The sequence below is a fragment of the Spermophilus citellus genome, assembly GCF_964194105.1.
Source record: "Spermophilus citellus genome assembly, chromosome: 18".
In the NCBI taxonomy this organism is placed as follows: Eukaryota; Metazoa; Chordata; class Mammalia; order Rodentia; family Sciuridae; genus Spermophilus; species Spermophilus citellus.
In genome coordinates this window covers 1,674,020-1,699,679 of record NC_138200.1, presented here as the reverse complement: position 1 = coordinate 1,699,679, position 25,660 = coordinate 1,674,020, and the positions used below count along the sequence as shown (strand labels likewise).

Below are 25,660 nucleotides of genomic sequence, written 5' to 3'. Positions count from 1 at the left end.
TTTCCAGCGCTCTCTTCCTTCTTTTTTTTTTTTTTTTCCCTGTCTTTATTTAGTGCTTGGGACTGAACCCAGGGATGCTCTACCACTGAGCCACATCCCCAGCCCCTTTTTAATGTTTTGAGACAGGGCCTCACAGTTGCTTAGTGCCTCCCTGAGCTGCTGAGGCTGGCCCTTGTACTTGGGATCCTCCTGCCAATCTCCTGAGCTGCTGGGGTGACAGGTGTGTGCCACTGTTCCTGGCTCAAGCTCCTCTTCACATCTGATCCAGGGTACAGGCTACAGGATGAGCAGCCTCATGCAGAGCATATATAGCCTTCAGATTTCCTGTGGATATGAAAAATGGCTGTTCATTGCAGTGTAGAAGAGATGGATTGATTAAATGGTATTGGTACCCTAGCTCACTGGAAAAACTTGACCTGTACTTTGTACACTAATGGAAACCTAAAAGATTAAGGTTTTGAGTGTAATATGTTAAGTACAAGAAAGATGTAGAATAATATTTCTATACCCTTGATTTGAGTCAGATCTTAAGCATTACACATAACCCAGAAGCTGACATTAGGCTGTACAAAATTTATGATGTGAGAGAACTAATGTTTGCCATGTATGTAACAAAGGGTCATTCCCTGACTCAAAGCACCGGTACAAATTGGTAATGGCAACATCTGCAACTTAGGACCATGAGAAGCTAATTCAAGTAATGTATGTGCTTTTCCCCAACAGACCAATTTTAAATAATAGAAGAATGATAATTCCGGGATAGGTGAGTGCATGGGAAGTAGGAAGTCCACTGTTCGTTATGCGAATATTACGCGAATCCGTATTTCTCAGAAACAAAAGTGTACAAGCGGAGAAAAACATACAATGGCCAAAAAATCAATGGTAAACTATTAGAACGCCTGAGTGCCCATCACTTAGAGTATGAAATTTCATGGTGTATTCATTCAGTAGAATCTATGCAGCTGTTGGGAAAATAGATGTAAATGCACATATAGACATGAAAGAGAGCTACGTGAAAACGACACGGAGGGGACATTGCGCGGTACAGTACGAACTCGGCATCGGAAACACGATGTGGCTCTGAAGGCGCCTTCTCCATGCGGTGTCCCTTGCCTCCGTCCGCATCTTTTCAGCTGAGTAACTGGCCATGCTCTACCACGTGGTTCCGAAGGACCTGGCCAATCACATTCTTGCTGGAGTTGGAAAGGCAGTTGGCACTGCTCTCTCCTTTTCAATCTTTGGGAATTTTGAATCCAGGGGTGCTGCACCACTGAGCTGCGCTTTCTTTTATTTTGGGGCAGTGCCTAAGTTGCTGAGGCTGGCCTGGAATTTGAGATCCTCTGGCCTCAGCCTCCTGAGGTGTCACCGTACGTGGCTCTCTTTTGGTATCTCAGGAAGGCAAAACTGCACCAAGCTGATTAAAGAGCTAATCTGTTTTCATTTTCTATTTGAGAATGGGGCGGCAGGAAAAAGGAGCGTCGTGGAGAGCTGAGGCGAGGGGTGGGTCGGGCTTACACGAGGAAAGGGCGGGGACAGCAGACCCCAGCGGGCCAGGGGTCCGGTCACTTTCTCCGTGAAGGGCAAAGCTCAGGGCACGTCCCAGGACTGCCAGCCCGGCCTGTGTCTGCACCTGGCCCTCCCGCTCGCTCCTGGCGTCCGGGGAGCGCGGACTGCCCGGCCCGGCCCCGGCGGCCTCCGGGAGAGGTCTTCAGCAGCCTGGGCTCCGGGCTCCTCTGCACCTCGGTGGTTCACGCCGGTCCTATCAAGAAGCCGTCCTCCAGCCCAGCCCGCGGGCACCGCAGCCGGCCCGCCCTCCTTCCCCAGCTCCCTCCCGCCGGCCCTGCCCCCCCCCCCCCATTCCTGCCCCTCACCTCCCGGTCCCTGCGCCCACCGCGCCCCGCCCGCTTGTCACGGGACCCGCGGAGGCCTCTGGGAGACGGGGGAGCGCCCTGCGGCCTCGGCTCCGCTCAGGTTCGCTCGGCCTCGCGCGGGCTTCTGGGAGGTGTAGTCCGGACTTGTCCGCGCAGGCGCACCGCGGCCTGGAGGGCTTAGCGGGTGGGTCATTGTCCTGGCACGTTTCGCAGGTGAGTCCACTCTCTACGAGGCCGAAGCGGTCCGGCCCCCGGAGGGGACAGACCTGCGGGGAGAGGGACGAGTATGCAGGAGAGGGCGTGCAGGCGGGGAGAGGGACGAGTATGCAGGAGAGGGCGTGCAGGCGGGGAGAGGGACGAGTATGCAGGAGAGGGCGTGCAGGCGGGGAGAGGGACAAGTATGCAGGAGAGGGCGTGCAGGCGGGGAGAGGGACGAGTATGCAGGAGAGGGCGTGCAGGCGGGGAGAGGGACGAGTATGCAGGAGAGGGCGTGCAGGCGGGGAGAGGGACGAGTATGCAGGAGAGGGCGTGCAGGCGGGGAGAGGGACGAGTATGCAGGAGAGGGCGTGCACGCGGGGAGAGGGACGAGTATGCAGGAGAGGGCGTGCACGCGGGGAGAGGGACGAGTATGCAGGAGAGGGCGTGCAGGCGGGGAGAGGGACGAGTATGCAGGAGAGGGCGTGCACGCGGCGAGGAGCTGCTTGCGGGGAGAGGGCGTGCACGCGGCGAGGGGGCGTGTACGCAGCCAGCGGCTACTTGCGGAGAGGGGGAGTGCACGCGGCTGGGGGCGGGGGACCGTGCGGGGGGGGGGGCGAGTGTAGGGACTGGGGAGGGAGTAGAGACAGGTGAGAGCGTGTTTGTTCAAGGTTCTGCAGTGTCTCAGTGCAGGTCTGCTTAGGGGACTGGGTGGCCCTGCCTTTGGGTGTGCGCCAAGGTCCTTCACACACAGACGCTTCATCAGAGTCCTCTCTGTGTGAGGACGTTTCCGCTGGTACCCTGAGCCCGAGTCTCTGGTGTGATCCCTGTCCATGGTGTCTCTGCGCTGCCCTCTGGGTGTCCACCTGTGTCTAACTTTTCCTTCTGTGTCTGGGGGAGCGGGAGTGTCGCCTGTTTCTGGGTGTGAGTGCCTGTCTGGGTGGGTGCACACGGGCAGGTGCGTGTGCTCCTTCCACGGTGTGTGTGCCAGCCCGTGGGCGCCTGAGCCGGGGGCCTAGAGAGCCACTGCCTCCGGCCCACACTTCTCCTAGTCCGCCTCCCAGCCTCCCCCTACTGTCCCTGGCCTGGCGAGGAGGGGCTGGAGGGGCGGGTCCTGGGCGTGCGGGGGGTGTGTGAAGGACCGGCCGGGCTGCAGCTTCTCCCTCTGTCTCCCAGGGGCGTGCATGAAGGGCCGCTCGCTCTTTTCCCACAGGAGTCCTCTCTCCGGAGTGTGTCGAGCTGGTGTCGGTCTGGGCACTTTTCCAGGGCTCCTGAGATTGTCTTACACACGGGAAACCGAGGCTCCGACGTTAAGGGGGCCACCCAAGGCTGCGCCCAGGCATCCAGGTTTCAGGGCCCCCTTTCCCTTTCTGCTCAGCTGAGACAGGTTACAGGGAGGCTCCCTTTGAAACTGGACGTGAAAGAAAGGAAGGAAATACCGGGAAGCTCAGGGGAAGAAGGGGAATGAGAAGCCGCTGAGTTTGCAGCTCGTGGAAGCCACACTGAGTGCCACCTCACCCGCTGCGCTCCTGGCCACCGTTGCTTCTAGAGCTACTTTATGACTTCTGGGACTCTTTTCTATTCTTGGGCAGCTTGCGCCATTAAAAAAAATCAAGTTATATTTGTGATTTCATGAATATACAGTTCAGGTTGCCTTAGATTAACCTTTTTTTCTTATGATTTTAAAATAAATCAGACTTTTCCCAGGCCCTGCAGGTATTATGGGGCCCTGCTGTGTGTGGACAGGTTAAGTAGACTGTGGTCACTACCATAGTCCAGCCAAAGGAACCAGTGTGACTTCAGTGCCAGGGTGAGTGCTAGAGATCATTGACCCAGAAGAGATACATGTTGAAAATTAAATTCTGTTAAAAAATTCACAATGGGACTCTAAGGTTGCTGCACCCAGGGGCACAACTCAGAGGAATAGAAAGAAAAAAATAATTAGCAGCCCCCCTCCCCCACTTCCATTCCACACCTCGAGGTACCAGCCTGGCCTGGCCCAGCACTTCTGGAAAACTGGGCACCGCTTAGTAAAACCATGAACACATGGGTAGGAGCAAGACTGACTTCTGCTCTCCAGAAGTGACCTAAAGTGACCTGTTCTCCTTTCATGTGACCTGTTCCTTTGGTCACGGGGTTCATTGGTTTCCAGTCCCCCACCTGCTCCCAGTGCAGGATGGAGCCCAGGGCTTCACATGATAGGCAGGGCTCCCCCGCCCCTGACTTTATTTCCAGTCTCTAGTTGCCCAGACTGGCTGGAGCTTGAGATCCTCCTGCCTCAGCCTCCTAGGAAGCTGGGATCACAGGCCTGTGCCTCTGACTGCGCAGCTACTTTCTGCTTCCTGCTTGGCTTTCAGGGTAGCGCCCTTCTAGGCGCACTACCTGTCCCCCTAGTCACTCGTCAGGCTCGCACGCGCTCACTCGCTCGCGCTCTCTCTCTCTCTCTCTCTCTCTCTCTCTGCGCTTTACCTCTGAGGCACACCCCAGCCCTTTTTAATTTTTTTTTAAAGATGGACACAGTATCTTTTCTTCATTCATCTTTATGTGGTGCTGAGGATGGAGCCAGTGCCTCACGTGTGTGAGGCCAGCGCTTTGCCGCTGAGCTATAACCCCAGCCCCTCCTTTTTAATTTTTTGAGACAGGGTCTCACTAAGTTTCTGATGCTGTCCTCACACTTGCTGTCTTCCTGCGTCACCTCCTAAGGACCTGAGATTAAGGCGTGTGCCACTGGCCCAGCACGTCCAGGGTTTCTGTTGGTTGAGGTGGTTTTACATTTCTTTTTGTTCCTGGCTCTGGGAGCCGTGCTGCAGTGGACTTGGTGTATTCCGTGTGTGACTTCTCATAGCTGTGGCAGCTCCCAGGGTTGTGTCCTGCCCACTCACCTTCTAGAAGGAGGGTGAGGACCCCCACCCCTCAGCAGCCTGTGGGGAGTCCCACTTCCTGGTCCCTTGCCCCGTAAGAGGTGGCTCTGTTCTTGAGTCAGCGCTGTATCTGGGCATCTCCTATGTGACAGATGTCCTAGATTTCTGAGGTACCATCCAAAACTGCTGATCCTCTGCTCCCCCGGGGACTTCTGTCTGGGGGGGAAGACAGGTGACCCCCTAAAGGCGGCACTGATGGTGTCATGAAGTGTGCTGGGAGAAGACCCGAGTGGGCTGTGGCTGAAGGGCTCAGGGCCTGGAGCGGCTTCTCCAGGTGACCTCTGAGCTGACCCGAGGCTCTGGGTGGGAAGAGAACCCTGCAGAGGCAGAGGCCATTCCTACACTCCAAGGCCTGGCTTGGTGCTGTGGCTCCTCTTGTCTCAGGGGTTCTTGCCCTGGAAGCTGGTTTAGAGGTGCTGATCCTGGACTGGGAGGCTCTTCGGAGCAGAGCACTTGCCTGGCATGTGTGAGGCCCTGGTCCAAGCCCAGTACCCCCGACAGGGTAAATGCTGCTTCTAGCCCCCAAGTGGCACCATTCAGGCTGCAGGCTGGCCAGGAGTCCATGCTGAGTCATGACATTTTGATAAGCTCCCAGTAATTTGGGTGTTTGGGAGATGGCAGTTGCTGACGGTCCATTGTGGAGGAGGACTGGGCTTTCCCAGGTGATCTCCAGGTTGTAGGTGTTCAGGGCAGCCCGGCTCAGCCAGGGGCACACAGAGCACTGATTCTGTCAGAGGTGACACAGGTGCTGAGTGCCCCATCTCCAGAGGCCGCTGGTCCTGGCAGGCGAGTGTGGGAGGACTGTCTGGGCTCCGGGTGTTGCCCTGACCTGTGCCAGCTGTCCTATTTCTTCAGCTTCATTTAAATCAGTCCCTGATTCTTCTTCCTCCATCAACAGTTTTCAGTGGCCCCCTGGACTGGTGTGAGCAGAAGCTGAGTGTGCTGTGAACAGGGAGGCGCAGACCAAATGGCCGGCCAGGTGACTGACTAGGTGGAAAGTCCTGCCTGGGTCGGGGTCGGGGTTGGGGCTGGGGCCTGGGCCCTGCTTTCCTTTTGTCCTAAGGGTGCTCAGGGAAGGGGAGGTGATGACCCAGGCTGTGGCCACTGGCCCTTTCTGAGCATGTGGAACCCGCCTGTGAGGGCCTGGACAGCCACATGAGGTCTGTCCTGGGGAACAAACATGGCTCACGCCCATAGTAAGGACAGCAGCATAAGGTCTGGGAGCACCCGAGGGGCTGGGGCTGGGGCTGGGCAGGGCAGCCGGAGGCAGTGGGAGAAGGCTGCGTGTGGTAGAGCAGCCCTGTGACGCGCATCTGGGAGGCCATGGGCTACTATTAAGCCCGTGGACCCCGACGTACTCCGCCCACTCCAGTCCTGGCTCCCATCTGGGGCAGTGGCTTGGCTCTCTTGGCCTCAGTTCCCCCCATGTGAAGTGGGTGGGTAGTAGTGCCCATTTCTAGGCAGACAGGGCTTCCATGAGATCATGTGTGGAGTGCCTTGCGTGCAGTAAGCCCCCTCAACACGGGCCCTGTGTGTGTCCGCCTGTGTGTCCTTGTGAGGGCCAGGCCTGACCTCTCACCTGGTCTGTCCCCCACATCCACAGCTCTGTTGGTCCCTCAGGACCGTCCTCTTCCCCTGATGATCGTGTCCCGGTGGAGAGATGGCTGCTCAGCTGCCGACTGACGTACCGCTGGTGAGTCACGTCACCCCTGCCCTCCTCTCAGAAGACTCGGGCCCAGGGCACGGGGCTCTGGCTTCCCCATGAGCCTCCACCCACACAGACCCCTCCAGGGCCCTCGTCCCCAGCTGTCTCCTGGGGGCTGTGTGTGCCTTGGTAAGGAGGGCATGCCCTTGTCTGGCACCCTCCAGGGCTGGGGGCCAGCCATGCAGGACAGGGCAGTGCCGAAGTCTGCCTGCCCTTGGACTCCCAGGTGGTCCCCTGGTGAGTGGTGGCTTAAACATGTTATGCTGAATAACCCGGGCCTGGTGAGGTGCTGCTGGGCGTGTGGCCCTTAGAAGTGGACACGCAGCACTAAATGTCCATTGTGGGCGTCCACCTGTGCTGTGACAGGACACACACCTGTGGAAGCAGGCACACCCCATCTAGGAAGTGGGGGACCTCCAGTGAGAGGGAGGAGGATATGGGAGGCCACATGGGGTCTTCAGTCCCAGCCACGATGCTTTATCTTTAGCTGGGTGGGGGGGTGTGGCTGTTGGAGTTTTGTCCCATAAACTTACTTTTAGACCTGAAATAGTTTGTAATAAAAGTAGATGGCATGTAAGCACTGGGCGTCAGGACGCGTGTGCTGAGGCCACATGGTCCACCACAGGCCTCTGTCCGGGAGGAGCCCGTGGGCGCTGGAGTTTAGTTGAGATCTTCCTTCCTGGAGGAGCGTTGTAAAGGGCGAGCGAGTGTTGGCTCTGCTGCTTCAATCTCGAGGGCTTTTTAGATCCAATTTTATGCCGCGAGGATTCCCCGGCCTTTGAACCTGTGCTGACGTGTCTTGTTTGCCACAGCACCCGTGTGCGCCGGTGCGCCTGGCCCTCCTCTTTCCCATCGTGCATGGGTGTGCTCTACTTGTGTGCAGCAGTGGGGCTCGTTGTTACATAAAACTCACACACGCACACAGTGTGACGCGGAATCTGCCAGCAGCATCCCCAGGGTTTCCCCGTCCGCCCCTCCTCCCTTCCCCAGCTCCTTTTCTCTGCTCTGCTGATCACCCTTCATTTTTGGTAAGATCCTCCCCACTTTCTTTTCCGTTTTCCTCTCTAGCTGACATGTATGAGAGAAAACATGTGACCTTTGACCTGAGTTTATTTCACTCAACATGATGGTCTCTAGTTTCATCCATTTTTCCTGCAAATGACATAATTTCATTCTTCTTTATGGCTGAGTAAAACTCCATTGTGTGTCGGGGCTGGGGTTGTGGCTCAATGGTAGAGCGCTTGTCTTGCATGCGTGAGGCCCTGGGTTCGATCCTCAGCACCACATAAGAATAAATAAATAAAAATAAACATATTGTGTCTCTCTACAACTAAAAAAGAAGAAAACTCCATTGTGTATAAATCCCTCATTTTCTTTATCCATTCACCTGGACACCTAGGCTGGTTCCATATTTTGGCTGCTGTGGATTGTGCTGCATAAACATGGTGTGCTGTTTGCTGCAGTAAGAGTGGTGTAGCTGGTCATATGGTGGCTCCACGTCTACTCATTTGAGGAGCCTCCATACTATTTCCATAGTCGTTGTGCTAATTTATAACCCAGCTTTGTAAAAGTGTTCCTTTTTTCCACACTCTCTCCAGCATTTACCACTGCTTCTATTCTTGATGACTGCCATTCTATCTGGGGTCAGATGGAATTTCATTGTAGTTTTGATTTGTGTTTTCTTAATTGATAATGATGTTGAACTTTATATATATATATATATTTCTTGGCCATTTGTATTTCTTCTTTTGATATGTAGGTCTTTCTTTGAATTCTTAATTGTTTCCTTTGTTGTGCAGAAGTTTTTAAACTTGATGCCATTCCATTTATTAACTCTTGGCATTATTTCCTGAGCTTTAAGTCCTATGGAGAAAGTCATTGCCTGTTGGAGTTCTGACCCTATTTTTTTTTTCCAAAAATTTCATGGTTTCTGGTCTAATTTCTAGGTCTTCAATCCATTTTGAGTTGATTTTTGTGCAGGCTGAGTGGTAAGACTTTAATCTCATTCTTTTACCTTTGGATAGCCACTTTTCCCAGCACCATTTGTTAAAAAGGGTCTGTCTTCTCCAATGTGTGTTTCTGGCATCTTCATCAAGGATCAGATGACTGTGTCTGTCTCTGGGTCTTCTGTCTGTTCCTCTGGTGTGTGCACCTGTTTTTATACCACTGTGATGCAGTTTTTGTTACTGTAGCTCTGTCGTGATGACTCTAGTATTACTGGGTTTTTGTTTGTTTGTTTATAATTGCTTTATTCTGGATCTTTCGTTCTTCCAAATTAATTTTTCTAGTTCTCTGAAGAATGTTGTTGGTACTTTGATGGGATTGTGTTGATCTGTGTGTTGCTCTTGGTGGTATGGCCATTTTAACAATATTAATCCCGCCTGTCCATGAACATGGGAGGGCTTTCTCCATCTTCAAAGTCTTCTATTTCATTCTTCAGTCTTCTATGATTTTCATTGTAGAGGTCTTCCACCTCCTTAGGTAGATTGATTCCTAGCTATTTTTTTTTTTTTGAGGCTATTGTGAATGGAATTGTTTTCCTGATTTCTTTATCAGCAGACTCATTATTAGTGTATTCATTATTGGTGATTCTATTGATTTTGCAACCAGCTACTTGGCTGAATTTGTTTATTAGCTCCAGCAGTCTTCTGGTAGAGTTTTTTTTAGATCTTCTGAGTATAGGATCATCTTGTCTGCAGTGATAGTTTGACTTATTCCTTCCCTATTTTTACCCTTTTTATTTCCTTCTCTTGCCTAATTGCTCTGGCTAGCATTTCTAATGCTATGTGGAACAGGAATGGTGAGTAGACAGCTTGTCTTGTTCCAGGTTCTAAAGGGGATACTTTTAAGTTTTTACCCATTCACTATTATGTTGGCCTTTATGATGTTGAGATAGGTTCCTTTTATGCCTCGTTTTTTTAGTTTTTTTTTTTTATCATGAATGAGTACTGAATTCTGCATCTGTTGAGATGATTAAGTGATTTTTATCCTGCTATTTATGTGATGAATCACATTTACTTACTTGCATGTTTTTTTGAAATATGTTTTTAGTTGTAGATGGACACAATATCTTTATTTTATTTATTTTTATGTGGTGTTGAGAATGGAACCCAAGGCCTCACCTGTGCGAGGCGAGTGTTCGACCACTGAGCCCCGGCCCCAGCCCTTGATTTGCATAGTCAGACACCCTGTATCCCTGGGAAAAGTCCACCTTGGTCCTGATGCACGTCTTCTTCATAAGTTGTTGAACACAATTTGCCAAGTTTTATTAAGGATTTTTGATCTAATTTCATCAGGGAGTTTTGATCTGTAGTCTTCTTTCCTTGATATGTCCTATCTGGTTTGGTATTTGGCTTCGTAGAATGAATTCTAAGTGTTCCATTCCTTTCTATTTCATGGAATAATTTGAGGAGCATCCGCGCTTATCTCTTCTTTAAAGGACTGTTAGAATTCAGCTGAGAATCCATCTGCTCCTGGGCTTTTCTTTGTCAGAAGACTTTTTATTATTGCTTCTATCTCGTTTCTAGCTATCGGTCTATATGGTTTCCATGTTCTCTTGATTCAATTTTGGCAGGTCATATGTGTCTAGAAGTGTTTTTTCTAGGTTTTCCAATTTACTGAAGTATACACTTTAAAAATAGTTCTTAATTATCCTATGATGTCTGCGGTGATTTCTCCTTTTTCACCTCTAATTTCCTAAGTTTGGGGTCTTTTGTGCAGTGTGGCTAAGGGCTTCTCAATTTTATCTTTTCAAAGAATCAACTTTTTGTTTCATTGATTCTTTGTATTTTTTAATTCTCCATTTCACTGGTTTCAGCTCTGATCTATTTTCTTCCTTATACTGGTCTTGGAATTGGTTTTTCTCTTGTTCTTCAGGGGCCTTGAGAGGCATCGTCAGATTGTTGATTTCGGGTCTCCCTGAGTTTCCCAGGAAGGCAGTTTCTCGTGGCTGGAGACTTTGCTCTTAGCGCTGTCCTCATAGCGACACAGAGTCGTGCCGCTGTTCTCGTTTCATTCTAAGAATTTTCACATTTCTCCTGTGATTTTTTTCTATCACCCGTTCATGATTCAGAAGAGTATTGTCCAGTCTCCATATGCTTACATAGTTTCTATGGGGTTTTGGTGTTGATTTATAATCAGATGCAAGAAATTGTATCAGTTTTTTGTGTGTTTGCTAAGAGTTGCTTTATGGACTAAAATATGGTTTATTTTGGAGAAGGTTCCATGAGCTGATGAGAAGAAAGTATATTAGCTTTTGTTGGATGAAATATTCTGTAGAGTCTGTTATTACCATTTGAGACTCCGATGAGTCTTAACTGAGTTTAGATAGGTCTGGGTGAGAGAGGTGTGTTGAAATCACCCAGTATTATTGTACGTTGGGTCTGTCTGAGTCTTTAATTTGAATATTGTCTATTTTATATACTTAGGTGCACCAGTGTTTGGGGCATAGATATCTACTATTGTCGTATCTTCTGGTGGTGGTGTTCCCTTTACCACTGTCAGGTGGCCTTCTGTGTGTCTCTGGTTTTGGTGTGAAGTCTGCTTTGTGAGATACCAGCGTAGCTGCTCCTGCCTACTTGGGGGCTGTTTGCATGGGATGTAAACTGGTGTCCTTTCGTCTTCAGCCCGTGGGTGCCTGTGCCTGGAAGGTGCATCTCTTCAGTCCACACAGAGTGGGTCTGGTTTTTAATCCATTCTGCCACCTGGATTGGGTTGGGTAGTTGAGACCATTTGCACTTAATATTATTATAGAGAGGGTTTTTTTAAAAACTAATTGTTGCTATTCTGTTTTATTTCCAGTGTTTCATTTGGTCCCATTTCTCATTTGCCAGATGGGTGCACTCCCAGGGTGGGGCGGCTGCAGTGTTCTGTGGATGCACCTCTGGTGGGTGGGCTTAGGGCTGGTCAGGCCTCAGGGCTTGCTGGGTGGTGACTGCTCTAGAGAGACGAGGTCAGGACACCCTAGGGCCTGGCATTGCCCCCCTCTGCTGGGAGTCTGGGTCTCAGGAGTCCCCCTGGGATCCCACTCATGAGGCAGGGAGCCACTCCCCCACCCACGTGCTGCCCAGCCTCCCCAGGCTCCGTCCCGAGTGTGTCCATGCTGGCCGTTCATATTCCTGACCCGCTTCGGCTGGTCACATGAGCAGCCAGACTCAGAGGAGAAGCGGGTGGGCTGCCCGAGTGTCTCTGACGTGGGTCCCCTGGGTGCCGTCTTCTCTGTGCCTGTTTCATGCACATCCTGCTAGCCGTACCCTGGCTCCACGGCACGCCTGTAGGGCCCGCATGGTGGAGTTTGCTGTGACCTCGGCTCCACAGCAGCCCTCTGCAGCCGGTCAGGAAACACACTGCACTTTTCACGCTTGGCCTCTGCCTCAACAAGTTCAGGCTGCTTTTCTGGAGGTCACCCTCCGTGGTGATGGGCGCCCCCCCTGCAGCAGCCACTTGGCCCCCGGGCCTTCTTTCCTGCTCTTTGTTTAGTGCACCTGAATTTCCGAGTCCCTGGGAAGCTCTCTGTGCTGAGTGTCGGGGACTCCCTCTCTGAGCTCCCTGTTGAGAAGCAGCACTGCACAGGATCCTGAGCCAGGGAGCAGCTGGGAGTGCTGCCCCCCTGCAGCCGCCCTCCGTGTCCTCTGGCTGTCTCCCAATCACGCACATGAACAGATCATGGAAGGAAGCTGCAAGAGGTAAGGAGATACATGATCATTAGTAAAGGGGTAGAAAGTCCATAAGAAAACGCGTAGGAGATGAGATTCACCCGGGAGACCTCCCGCAGAGGAGCACTCCACAGTGTTCAGGTCGGTCTCTTTATCCCTGGACACTCACGTTGTTTTGCAAAAATAACGACGACCCTGGCTAAGCAGTCTTGTATTCTGCTTTTTAACCAAAGACTCCATCCTGGTGTTTCTCCACGTTGTTTAAAACTCCTCTGTGACATCTGTGGGTGTCGACATGGGTCTCTGCGTGGTGCCCCTGGTTCCTCATGGTTCCCTTGTTGAACACGTGCTGGTCTCCCGCGTTCTGGTCACCGCTGTGGTCGAGGGACACAGGCGGGTGCACTCTTCCCAGGTCTTAGATGATGTCTTCTGGAGCGTCTCCTGAGGAGGAGCCGTGGCCGAGCAGGCCTTTCGGTGTAGCTGTCCAGGTGTGTTGGGGCAGGTGAGTCCCCACGGGTGAGTACCAGAGGACTTCCGCTGGCTGGCCACTGTCTGTGTGTGACCAGTGCTGGATGCAGAAGACACTTGGACAAAGGGATAGATGGATTTAAGAGATAGTAGTGCCCATGGAGCATGATAGGTGACATACGGTAACACCGGACCTCTTTCCAAGTGGCAGTGTTTGAATTATTGCTGGGCTTAATTCTTAGAAAATGTTTATTAGCCATTTTTTTATTATTTGTTTACTTTTAATTTTTAAAAATCCAACTTTTAAGTACTTTGTATTTTAAAATTTAAAAAACCGCTGTCTATTTGGCCCTTCCTGTAGGCGGTGGGTGGGGTCTTGTGCTCCCTGGCCTCCTAGACAGGAGAAGTGTGTGTGTGCTCACAAGAGCACGTAATGCATAGACACCGTGGCGGCTGCTCCTCCGGGTTTGCTTTTTCTCACTCACTTAATTTGTTCGTTTCACTTTATTTCTGGTTGCAAAAGCATTTTGTGTCGGAGGTCGAGTCCATCCTGGCCTGTAGGGCCTCCGTGGTGCTCAGCCTGTGCAAGGCCTTGGCCGCCGCAGGTCAGCAGCAGCGGCATCTTGTCCTGCCTGCTGCTTGTCCCCTGAGCGCTCCGGCCGCAGCTCGTTCTGCTGTAGGAACCTGTGCGTGGACTCACTCCTGAGCCTGGCTGGCCGCGTCTTCACCTAGGGCTGGCCCTCACCTGCCGCCAAGTGCGTCCTTCGCCGGTTCTGGTAAACTCACTGTTGTGGCGCCATCGCCACTATCGATTTTAGATCATTTATCACCTCCAAAAGACCATGTGGTCTTTAGCCCTAGCTCCTGTTCTGCCTGTGAACCCGGCCCGTGGCGACCACGGTTCACCCTTTGTCTCGATAGACTGTGTCTCAGATCCATGCAGTCATGCAGTAGGAGCTCTTCTGTGACTTTTTTTTTTTCACTTAGCAAAATACTGACGGGGTGTGTCCCTGAGGACACGTGTGCCGCCTCCAGTGCAGCTGTGATACTCCAGTGCACACCCATGTCCGCCCACGCGGCCTTTATGGACCAGTTGACCCAGAACTGAAACTCCAGCACTGGACACTACCTCCCGGCCCCCACCCCTGCCCTGAGACCGGCTGCCCTCGGTCCTCGCACTGGAATCCTGCAGTTCTGGTGCTTTGGTGGCGGCAGATCTGACGTGGTATGTTGTCCCCGAGGCCCACCGTGCTGTAGCAGGGCTCAGGTCTTCCTCTGTAAGGCCGCCTCGGGTTCCACTGGGACAGACCTGGCTGTGCCCCACAGGACGCTTACCCGTGGGCTTCCGAGCAGAGCTGTGACAGCACAGTTGCAGGCACAGGGTGTCCCCGAGGTCCAGAGTCAGGTCCTGCCACCCTCCTGCAGAGACCTTCTGGGAAGGAGGGGAAGGGGCTGGCTGGGCTGAGGAGGGGAGAGCGCCGAGGCAGAGGAGCAGCAGGCTCAGGGCAGCAGGTGAGATGAAGGGGCAGGCGGGGCAGGGTTGGAGTCCCGTCAGGATGGGGACGTTGTGCCTGGACACTCCCAAGTTTTCCCATCCGCCCTCTTGCTGGTTCACAAGAGGCATTAGGATCCAGGCTCTGGATCCAGCCCTGGATTTCCATGCCTGGTGTCCACTAGCTGCCATGTGACCAGAGGAGGGGCTGTTTTAGTCAGCTTTTTTGCTGCTGGGACCAAAAGACCTGAGAAAAACAATCAGAGGAGGAAGAGTTTATTTGGGGGCTCACAATTTCAGAGTCTTTTAGTGCATAGATGGCCACCTCTGTTCCCTGGGCCTGAGGTGAGGCAGAACATCAGGGCAGAGTGTGTGTGCGGGAGGGCATCTGAGGACACGGCACCAGGAAGCAGAGAGCTCTCCTCTCCATGACAAGATAAACGCCCCAAGGCACAGCCCCCGGGACCACCTCCTCCAGCCACAGCCCGGCCACCTCCAGTTACCACAGCTAACCCCGCCAGGGGACTGGTGCCCGGTCAGGTGGGCAGCTCACGACCCAGCCTTTCCCCCCACACTGCTCGCAGGGGCGCCTCACATCTAACCACGCAGGGTCTGCCCCTCTGTGCCGGCTGCCCTCTGCACCTGCCAGCTCCCTGCAGCGCCTGCTCCTGGCAGGGCCCAGAGGGCCGTGTGGGAACCAGGAGCTGCTGGGGCAGGTGGGAAGGGGCTGGGAGAGGTCACGGAGAGGTGACAGGCCGCCGTGGCTGTCTGGTGGCCTGCTCTGAATTAGTGAGTGGGTCAGCACGGGAAGTGCTGTGTCCATCTACTGGGTGGCTGTACAGGGCCATCAGGAGCTGTCCCCCCACCCCAGAGACTGACGCCCTGGCATGTTGCCCACAGGACTCCACCCTTCTGAAGGCGGGGGAGTGGTCTGCCCTGGCACTGTCCCTGTGGCTGGGTGGCATGCGTGTGGCACACAGCTGCCATCTTGGCTGGGTTCTGCATGCCTGCCTTCTCACCTCTTACAAGGACATGGTCATGACCGGCCAGGGCTGCTGCTGCAGGATGCCCTTGTCGTGACTGATCACTTTCCCTGCGTCTCAGTCCGCTCAGGGCCCTGGGGAGTCAGGACGTGCACTTACAAATGTGTGGGGCACAGCACTTGATCTGACCCATGACACCGCCCAGAAGGGCTGGCACCGAGCAGCTGGGAGGAAGTGAGGGCCACTGCTCTGTGACCCTTCTGCCTCCGTCTGCTGCTGCGCTGTGGTGTGGTCTCATGGTTCCAGCCTGTGCCTCAAGAACTGCTCCCCACCCCAGCCGCCTGACCACCTGCTAGGGCCCAGCTCTGGCTCCATGGACCCTCTTCCAGAAGCCCCCCAGCTCTCCAGACTGCGCAGCCTCACCCTAAGCCACCCTTATGAGGGGCTTCAGAGCTCTGCTCAGCCTCCTGTGGCCGCATCTCCAGACTCTGGTTACCCGCCTGCCCAGGAGGCACTAGTTCCTCCTCCCTGCCTGCTCCTGACTTCACAGATATCCCTAAATCCTGCCCGTGTTTCCGGCCACACCTCCAGAGCTCTGAGGAGGGCCTGGCGGTGAGTGGTGCGGGTCTGTCTGCAGGAATCAGTGACACTCAGGGACCTGACTGTGGACCTCACCCAGGAGGAGTGGCAGCGCTGGAGCCTGCCCAGAAGGACCTGCACAGGGATGTCACGCTGGAGAACTCCAGGACCCTGGTCTCTCTGGGTAAGGGTGGTACTATGGCGTCACCAGCAGCCCATAACAGGACCACAAAGTCACAGGAAAAGGATCCTGCCAGGAAGGGTGTGGGGCCGCTAGAAGGTGCAGCTGAGGAGCTGGCACAGAGGGTAAGTTCCTGGTCCTGTCATGGCTTGAGGCTCAAAGTAAGGTTGGTAGGTGACATGAGGATGATTTCTTCACATGTATAACCAAGGGGTCATGATCCATAAACAACCCCTGGGAACAAAGGGCAGAAGGACTAAGTGAGCGGTAGGTGATCAGACCACACTGACAGGAGCTGGCAGTTCACAGACACACAGGGTGACACACAGGTCACAGCCTGAGGTTTCAAAACGCTTTCCTGATAGAGGTTTACAAATTGAGAGATCATCTTTTTGGAATACACTAAGATTAATAAGAAGGGTTTAGGGCCAGAGACGCACTTCAGGAGTGCAGTCGGGGCAAGCCTCTTGGAGTCAGTTTGGTATCCTAAGTCACATTTTTAACAGTCACTATTAAGGGTCTGTCCTCAGGCCCCTTCCATAAGTGGGGGAAGTGTGTGGGAAGAAAACCAAAGGGCAAGACCCAGTCGTCGGCCACGCTGCACAGTCTGGGCACTGCCCTGTGGAGGGAGCCCCACCCGCACCTGGCGTGGTCCTGTCTCCTTCATGGATGGTTTTGGGCTACGACTGGCCTGCGATTCACAGCACATCCGTGGAGTGCACAGTGCCACGGGGGCCATGACAGGACAGCGTGTCCACCACCACCCTCGTTGCCCTTGGAGATCACTCCTGCCTCCCGGCCCTCTCCTGTGGCCAGGGTTCAGTCCCTGTAGTGTCTCCGTGTGTCCTTGATTCTGTGCACACACAGCCACAGGGCGTGCACCTTCGGGTCCAGTTCCCTGACCTGGTGGTGTTGCTCATGATGCTCCCAAGTGGCCGTGTGTCTCAGCAGTCCGTTTCTCCTCCTCGCCATGCATCATGGGCACCTGCGGTTTGTCTTCCCAGCCACTTGTTGAGTATTCGGACTGTTTCCAGTTCACTCTGTCGCACACAAAGCCCCAGAGAGCATGCGTGTCCAGGGCCTGGGCTCAGGTCCAGGTCCACCAGCCTGGCCCTTTTCCGGCCTGGCTTTCCACACAGATGGGTGGCCTCATGGCCCTGGCCTTCTGTGTCCCGTGCCTTGTGTGTTATCTGTGTCAGGCCTCAAGCCTGGGGCATGCTCCCTTTCAAATCAGTTAGGTCATGGCGGAGTTTTGAGAGTTCCTGTTCCTGGTGCGAGTCTTTGAGCAGGTGTGCTGGGCAAACATCTCCCCCCTTCTGGGGGCTCTCTTTTCCCTTTCTTGATGGTGTCATTTGAAACACAGTTTCTCATTTCCATGATGGTTTGGGGGTAGACTGGCCTACCATCTAATTTCTGATTTCCATAATTTCTAGTCCCGTTTATCTGTTTTGTTGTATTTGTGCTTTTGGTGGCAGAGTGTTGCAGGGGTCAACTCCTATATTCTTCTCAAGTTCTGTTTTAGCTCTTCCTTAGGTCTGGGATCCGCTGGGGATTCATTTTTATGAGTGGTGTAGGAAAGGGTCCAAATTGTTCCTTTGTGTGGGCACCTGGTGCCCAGCGTTGGTTGAGGAGCTGAAAGGCCTCTAACTTGGTGAACTCCAGTGTCAACTGTTTTCTTCTATGGATAGTGTTTTGGTGTCAGACCTAAGATATCTTTTCCCAAGGCCCCGAAGGCTTCATTCTGAGTTTCTTTTGTAATTTGTAGAGCATGGGCAGGGGATAGAAAGGGACGAGAAATGGGGGTGGTGGGGCCCACCTGTACCCCTGGGGACCCAAGGGCAGCCCTGCTCCTTGGGCAGCGCCGGCAGGAGGACCACAAGTCCCAGGCCGGCCTGGGCATCACAGTGAACCCATCTCATCGTAAAACATACGAGGGACTGGGGATGTGGCTCCGTGGTAGAGCACCCCTGGGTTCAATCCCCAGCACCCACACACACACACACATGAAGGATGGGCAGTTCATTGGGGGGGGCAGGCCTGGGGAGTCCAGGGCCACCGGCAGCCCCGACTCCATTGCCAGTGCGTTGGGTCTGATCTGGTGTCCCCAGGATGGAGGTGGTGAAGAGGAGCCCGAGTTGGGAGGGTGGGGAGCCTGAGGGTCGCTCCTTGGGTGAGAACCTGTGGTGGCTGCAGTTGTGCCTGCAGTGGCACTTACACCAGTGGTGGAGGAAAGGGGAGCAGCAAGGACGACTGCTAAGTCTCTAAAAATATACTTAAAAATTGTGATAAAATATACATAAAACTTACAATTTTGAACATTTTTAAGTGTGGTTTAATATCATTAGGTTCGTTCACCGTGTAGTGCAGACATCGCCACCCCCACCTGGAGAACTGTCTGGTCTTGGGACCTGATACGCGCCGCTGCCGCCGCCGCCGCAGCCTCCTGCCAGGCGCCTCCTGCGGGCGACCTGCAGCCGCTGCCTTCCGTGCCCCACGTCTGACTGAGGCTCCTGCAGGGGCGTTTTCTTAGTAGGCTCACAGGAGAGAAGGAGCGTGAGGACGCTCAGAGGGGAGGTGGGGGTTGGGGCGCCCCCAGGGCGTGCGGAGACCACGGGTGGAGCGCAGGAGTGGGCTGCACCCTGCAGGGTGAGGGTGGCACCCCGAGCACCCCACTTCGCCACCGACGCTGCCGATTTCTCCCTTTGCCTGACACCCAGAAGCCTCTGGTGGTAGGTCAGCCTCGCGGGGGGAAGGCCGGGGCAGACAGGAGGCAGGTGAGGGAGCAGAGTCACCAGTGGACACTTTAGTACGAGCGAGTGCGGGCCTCCGGTGCACTGGGCGAGGGTGGAGCCTGCGCGCAGCCTCGGCTGCCCTCCTCCCCGCGTCGTGCCAGTCGTGTCCAAGCCGGCTCTCTGCGACTCCGGAGCTCACAGCCGCCCTTCTCCCTCCCCGAAGGGGCGTTTTTGCCCCCTCGGCCCTTCGGCCACACGCACCCGCACCCTTCTTCCCCACTCGCCCGCTCTCCCAGATCCCAGCGCGATTTCTCGCCCGGCCCTGCCTTGCCGGCATCTTGGGGCTCCGTTGCCCAGCCCCGCTGTGGACGTTCCTCCCCCGGCGTCGCTGACTGCTTCTGTTTTTGTCGTTTTGTTTTGTTTTTCCAGACTGGGGGACTAGGCCTGAAATGAAGGAGCTGGATGCTAAGGACGACACTGTGGAGGGCAAGGCACCCGCCAGGGCAGCCTTGGGAGGGCCCAAGAGGACCTGCGCTTGGGCAGGAGCGTGCACGCGGGGCGGCTAGGGCATGGGGTCTCGCGGGGAGCGGCGGCCCACTGACCCGGGCAGCAGCCTGGCAGAGGGCTTTGTCTCTGAGGGCCGTGAGTTGAAGGCCTCTACCACGCAGAGCGGCACCCCTGACCCGCTACCGCTGGAGGTGCCCGCGGAGAAGGGGGCCTGCCTGTTTGGGGTGCGTGGGGAGCGCCCCAGCGCTTCAGACCCTGGCCAGCGCCTGGCATCCTACGACTGCCGGGAGTGCGGCAAGGCCTTCGGTCGGAGTTCGTCCCTCGTAAAGCACCTGCGCATCCACACGGGCGAGAAGCCCTTCCGCTGTGACGTGTGCGGAAAGCCCTTCATTGAGCGCTCGTCCCTCACCATCCACCGGCGCGTGCACACGGGGGAGAAGCCCTACACGTGCGGGGACTGCGGCAAGGCCTTCAGCCAGCGCATGAACCTCGTGGTGCACCAGCGCACGCACACGGGCGAGAAGCCCTATGCGTGCCGTGTGTGCGGCAAGGCCTTCCGCAAGACCTCGTCCCTCACGCAGCATGAGCGCATCCACACGGGCGAGAAGCCCTACGCGTGCGGGGACTGCGGCAAGGCCTTCAGCCAGAACATGCACCTCATTGTGCACCAGCGCACGCACACGGGCGAGAAGCCCTACGTGTGTCCCTTGTGTGGCAAGGCCTTCAGCCAGAATATGCATCTGACAGAGCACCGGCGCACGCACACGGGAGAGAAGCCGTACGCGTGCAAAGATTGTGGCAAGGCCTTCAACAAGAGCTCCTCGCTTACCTTGCACCAGAGGAACCACACTGGCGAGAAACCGTACGTGTGCAACGAGTGCGGCAAGGCCTTCAGCCAGAGCTCCTACCTCATCCAGCACCAGAGGTTCCACATCGGAGTGAAGCCCTTCGAGTGCGCGCAGTGCGGGAAGGCCTTCAGCAAGAACTCGGCGCTCGCGCAGCACCAGCGCATCCACACGGGCGAGAAGCCCTACGAGTGCTACGTCTGCAAGAAGCACTTCACCGGGCGCTCGTCGCTTGTCGTGCACCAGATCATGCACACCGGCGAGCGTCCCTACAAGTGCAGTGACTGCGGCAAGGCCTTCAGCCAGAGCGCGTACCTGATAGAGCACCAGCGCATCCACACCGGCGAGAAGCCGTACCACTGCGCGCAGTGCGGGAAGTCCTTCATCAAGAACTCCTCGCTGACGGTGCACCTGCGCATCCACACCGGCGAGAAGCCCTACCGCTGCACCGAGTGTGGGAAGACCTTCAGCCGCAACACGAACCTGACCCGGCACCTGCGAATCCACACCTGAGCTCAGCGGTGGACACCAGGTGGGTGGGCTGCGCCGTGCAGGTCAGTGGGGCAGTCCTGTCTTTGGAGCACATGATGACTGACCCCAGGAGGCCCAGGACTGTGGGCATCCTTGGAGGGCTTTTTGCTCAAACATGCCCTCCTACGAAGGTAAGCAAGTCCCTGGATACCTGGTGTATTGGGGGACGTTGTAAGGTTTCTGAGGTCCAGTTAGTAATGGACCTTAGGCTGGGGCCCAGCCCTATGTGTGAATACCACAAGAGCTTGGCAAATGGCAGTGTCTCGGGGCTGCGTGTCAGCAGGACTCAGGGGCAGGTGGGAGGAGGGTGAAGACTGGGCCCTTACTCCCTTTGTCATGTGCGCCCTGGATCCAGATCTCAGTTTGTCCCATCTCAGTTTTCTCCATGGGTTAAAGGGAGATGGGCCGTTGGTCCTTCCCACTGGCAGTCCGTCCTGTCCTGCTGGATCCCAGTTATTGGTAAGGGAGGAAAGGGCCCCATGCCGCAGTTAGCAAATAACAATGCCTGCTTCAAATGCCAAAGTTAGAGTCGTCTGTTAGGATTTTCAAAAATAAAGCTTTTGATTAAGGGAGACGAGGTCATTTTAAGTGATCTTTTAAGTGTGAGATAGGATGCCAGTCCTGTGTCAAAGTCGACTTCGGAGACGGAGGGGAGAGTGGGAGGGAGGGGTCCCTGTGGGGTTCAGTGAGGCATGCACTCCAGCAGACTGTTCCTGCAGTTATTTTAGCAGCTAGGCTTGAAGGTAACTGCTGAGCCCATTCCTGCTGTCACAGGAAGAGCCCCCGCTGGGTAGCCATGTGCAGTGGCACAGCTGCTCACAACAGTCCTGGAGCTGGGAGGGCCAAGGTGCCCGCAGGCTTGGTGCCTGAAGAGGCCCATTCTTTATAGGCTGCCTCTGTGTGTCTTCCCTGTGCTCCTTGGGCCTCATACAGGGGCTCTGCCCCTAGGACCCCTCCTCCCAGAGGCCACCTCTTCATGTGGTCCACCATGAATGTGAGGGACACCGATGCGCCGGTTTGCCGGACCTTGTACTGCACCTCCTGGCTGACTGGAAGCTCTGCCTGCACCAGGGGGGCCCGCCACCCCACAGGCTTTCTCTGGGGCCTTTAGGCCACCTTTTTAATACCGACATTGATAGAACTGGTTCTGAACGCCCTGGAATTTCTGATGATTCCCACTTTTTGATACTGGTGTATATGAAGAATAAACAAGTCATTTAAAGGTCACTTTGGTATCACAAGTACACTTTGTAAGGCGAGTGGGGAAAGTGCCCTCCTGACACGTATACACAAGCTGACGGTTTTCCAGCTGGAAGCTGGTTGAGTGTCGGGTGGGCTTGGTCCAGCACTCGGTGGTGGAGCCCTTGCTGTCTGAGTCTCTGGCTCTCCTTCATGAGTTGGCATCCCCCATGACTTCCCGTGGGACCTTGCCGTTCGCAGCAGCCCCTCGGCCGCATCCTGATGGAGAGAAGACTTCTTCCAGTCTTTGGGGGAAGAAATCCTAAGCTTCCTTCTGTTGGGTTCACCCATGAACTGACCTCTGCACAGAGGTGGCCTGTGCTGGTCAGCGCAGAGCTGGGCCCTTTCCGCACTCCCAAATGGCTCTGGTGAAGGATGGTATCAATGCCACTGTCTGCCCTTGATGTGGGTGTCCGGGCCAGTCCCTCCACATCACAGTAGGGGAGGCGAGTGGCAGTGGAGAATATGACCTGGCCACCTGCCTGGGTCAGCAAGAGTTAAGGAGGACTCCTCCCGCTGATTGCGTCATGAGCGTGGTTCTCACTGCACATGTCTCTTGGAGGCCATCGCCATGTCTGTTCCCTGTGTGTTAACCAGGAGGTGGGGCAGGGGCCACGGGCCAGGAGGTCCCGCCTGCGTGTCCTGGTGGCTGACATTGCACCCACACTTCTGCTGCAGAACAGGATGCCCCAGCCCTTCACAGAGGTGGGACAGAATGGGAATATTGGCATGTTGCTGTCCCACAGTGGCACGTGCCCAAGACATGGTGGGGCCAAAAGGCAAAGTGTGGTGGGATAGAGCCCAGAGGAAGTGGCTCCTCGCCAGCCTCATAACCCCACCATGTCCCGTGTAACTCCTGGGCTTTGGATTCCTCAGCTTGAAAATGAGAACATAGTGGCACTCCCCAGGTCACAGAGCACTGCTCACTATACCCTCCGGCTTGGGGCTCTCCTGTTTCTGTCACACACCTCCTGGGAGGCTGAAGGCGCAGGGCAGTGGCAGCTCTGCTCCACGGGGCCATTCAGGACACAGGTTCTTCCCGTCCTACTGACATGACTATCCCCCAGGGACATCATGGGTCTAGGTTCCTGTGGGAGCTGAGCTGCTGCTATACCCAGGGTCCAGCCATCATGCTGCCGCGTGATCATGTCATTGAAGGAAAAAATCCACCAACTGCAGGAGGGCGGGTCCTTAGTGCTGACCGCACCTTGATCTTGGAGACATTCACGTGTGTAGCGGTGAGATCTGGAGTTCACTTGGATGGTGAACCGCCTCGCTGCCCGCGCCAGACCGGGACACAGTCTTGGCAATCGCCACACACCCGCCCACACCCCGTGGCCGACCGGGTGGCAGGACCGGTTTGAGGCTCGCCCGCATCCCTCACCCCTCTGCCCTCCTCCCTCCGTCAGGGGTGCTGGTGCCCAAGGGCGCCGCCTGGGCTTCTCACCCACCGCGTGGCGCTTTTCTGTGTGTGCTTCAGCTTCCTCACCTGCAAAGGGGTAAGTGACAGCGCCTGCAGCTAGGCGACAGTCCCAGCCCTGGACCCCGCACGGAGGCACGGTGACTGCGCCTCCAGGGGCCTGGCTGCTGGCTCTGCTGGCTCCAAGCCGCGACAAGGACTTGGGTTCCCAGGTGCCCGGGCCAGGCGCAGCGGGAGAGAAACTAAGGCCCGCAAGGCCTGCCAGCTGGGAGTGCGGCACTCAGGTCCCCAGCAGGGAACCAAGGCCCGGCCGGCGGCCACTGACACCCAGCCTGGGTGCTGCGGCCTCTCCAGCCCGACTCACCGCCTGCCTGCGCTTGGGGCTGCTGACCGTGGGGGCCGTCAGCACCCGCAGCTCCTGCCCAGCGAGCCCCGCAGCCACCCTGCCCCGCCCGGCCCCGCCCGGCCCCGCCCCGCCCCGCCAGCCTCGCCCACTCGGTGTGAGACCTACCCACGACTGTCCACCCTGCTCTAGCCCCGCCCTCCCGGCCCCACCCATGACACGAGGCCCGCTTACGCTCAGGTGGGGAGGGGGCGGGTTAATAGTCTGGGCCTTCTCCCTGCACGTGACTCCTAATACTAGTGTCACTTGTAGAGCATGTTACGCCATGCCGGGCCCACAGAGCATGGCATTCACCTGCAGCCAGAGGTGGCTTTGGCTGATAAATCTGGGAAAGGCCGCAGAAGGCCTCAGCAAGATGGGGCTTGTGGTCGGGTTTCGCCTCTGCTGGGAAAGGTGGGCGGGTGTTTGCAGAGATCCCCTATGTTGCAGAAGGGTGGAGAGGTGCAGAGGTGGAGCCAGTGGGGCAGGTGTGAAGCCGCTAGGAACAGGAGGCGGTGTGTAGACGGGAGGAGAGGTTTGGGTCAGGAAGGGCCTGAGCTACTTTTCCCCTCGCTGTTGGCGGTGGGGCAGAGGCTGTGCCTAGAACGTGGGTGCCTAGTGGAGGAAGCTCTGGGTGGGCAGTGAGTCCTTCATTCAACAGATCCGAGCTGTGCCCCGGGCACTGTTGCAGCGGCGACCAACCCACCCCTGATTTCTGAGCACCACCAACCCTCCCCTGATTTCGGAGGATGAGAAGAGATGAAGTGGGTGGCTGCAGCCAGAGAGGGTGGGCCTGAGAGGGTGACGCTGGAGCAGAGACTGTTGGCAGAGGGAAGACCACTCACACACAGCTGGAAGAACAGCACTGCACTCGTCCACCTGTGCCCGAAGCCGTGCTTGGAAGAGAGCAAAAGGGGCCACACCAGCATCACCTCAAAAGACTGGCCTAGTAGCTTAGGGTTCACCTGGAAGAGCAGCCGAAAAAGGAGTAGAGGGTGAGATGGAAACACTCAGCCACAGTCCTGGGCACGCCCATTCGCTTGTTTTGAAAGTGAGGGGCTTCAGGGGCCTTCACCCAGCAGTTGCTTACCAATGTCCTGGAGCATTGTGATAAATGAATGATGTGTGTGAGACTAGTAGTGTTTCTCTGCTCACTATCACTCTGGGTGTGAGGTGTTGCATTCAGCTTTGGCCGTGTAGCAACTGCTCCAAAAGTTAGTGAGACGCTTCTTCATTGTGGCCTCCCCGACGATGTTGCACAGGGCGCCCCCGCCATCCTCACTCCTGCAGTTGTGGTTGCTGCTGGTCAGCTGTGGGCAGGCTGGTCTTGACTAGCCTGGGCTGAGTGACTTGCCTCTCCTCCATGGCTGGTCCTCCAGCCAGTGAGCTGGAGCCAGTGCAGACTGAGCAGGGAGGGAGTTGGGGTCCCCTGACCACTCACAGAGGAGACAGAGTGGAAGGGGGCTGCAGGAGGAGGCTTCTTGGGGCTTTGGCCTGCTACAGACACCCCAACATTCACATCGCATTTCACTGACAAGTCCCAAGAGCACCTGGAAGAGTTGGAAAATCCGCATTGCAAGGAGGCATTTGTCCAGTGAAGGTCACCTTGGCATTCTGCTCCATCAGGTTAAGCATAAAAAGTTAGGAAGAGTATAAAATATCTGATAAACAGAAGACATGATGTTACAGGGACTTTCACCTTATACACTTTAAATTCAGAATTGTTCAAATGTTTTGCAATAAACATTACGTTTTAAAATATCTCGGCATGGAAGTCTTCAAGCACACACTCTAGCACTGAGAACCCCCCGTGTCCATCTCCCAGTTACCACTGTAGCAGTCTGGTTGCATTTAAACATGTCCCTTCTCTGCTGGTTAATTTAAACCCATCCCAGCTACCTCATCATTTTCTTCATCAATATTTCAGTGTGTGTCTCCAGCAGAAGAGAACTTAA

At 55.3% G+C, this 25,660-nt stretch overlaps 1 protein-coding gene across 7 annotated transcripts; it reads left to right on the top strand.

The window, feature by feature from the left end:
• The first annotated feature begins 1,956 nt into the window (after nucleotides 1–1,956).
• ZNF71 (zinc finger protein 71) lies at nucleotides 1,957–21,332 on the top strand. Of its 7 annotated transcripts, XM_081274254.1 has the most exons (6): nucleotides 2,062–2,084; nucleotides 3,280–3,413; nucleotides 5,886–5,966; nucleotides 6,591–6,680; nucleotides 12,171–16,052; nucleotides 19,211–21,332. In XM_081274254.1, exon 6 carries the CDS (start codon nucleotides 19,351–19,353, stop codon nucleotides 20,644–20,646), a length of 1,296 nt encoding a protein of 431 aa, XP_081130380.1. In that variant the 5' UTR covers nucleotides 2,062–2,084; nucleotides 3,280–3,413; nucleotides 5,886–5,966; nucleotides 6,591–6,680; nucleotides 12,171–16,052; nucleotides 19,211–19,350; the 3' UTR covers nucleotides 20,647–21,332. The 7 variants fall into 7 exon arrangements, with proteins under 7 accessions (XP_081130377.1, XP_081130376.1, XP_081130379.1 ...); XM_081274251.1 differs by lacking the exon at nucleotides 3,280–3,413 and having other exon boundaries at nucleotides 1,957–2,084; nucleotides 15,927–16,052; XM_081274250.1 differs by lacking the exon at nucleotides 3,280–3,413 and having other exon boundaries at nucleotides 1,957–2,084.
• Nucleotides 21,333–25,660: the final 4,328 nt, after the last annotated feature.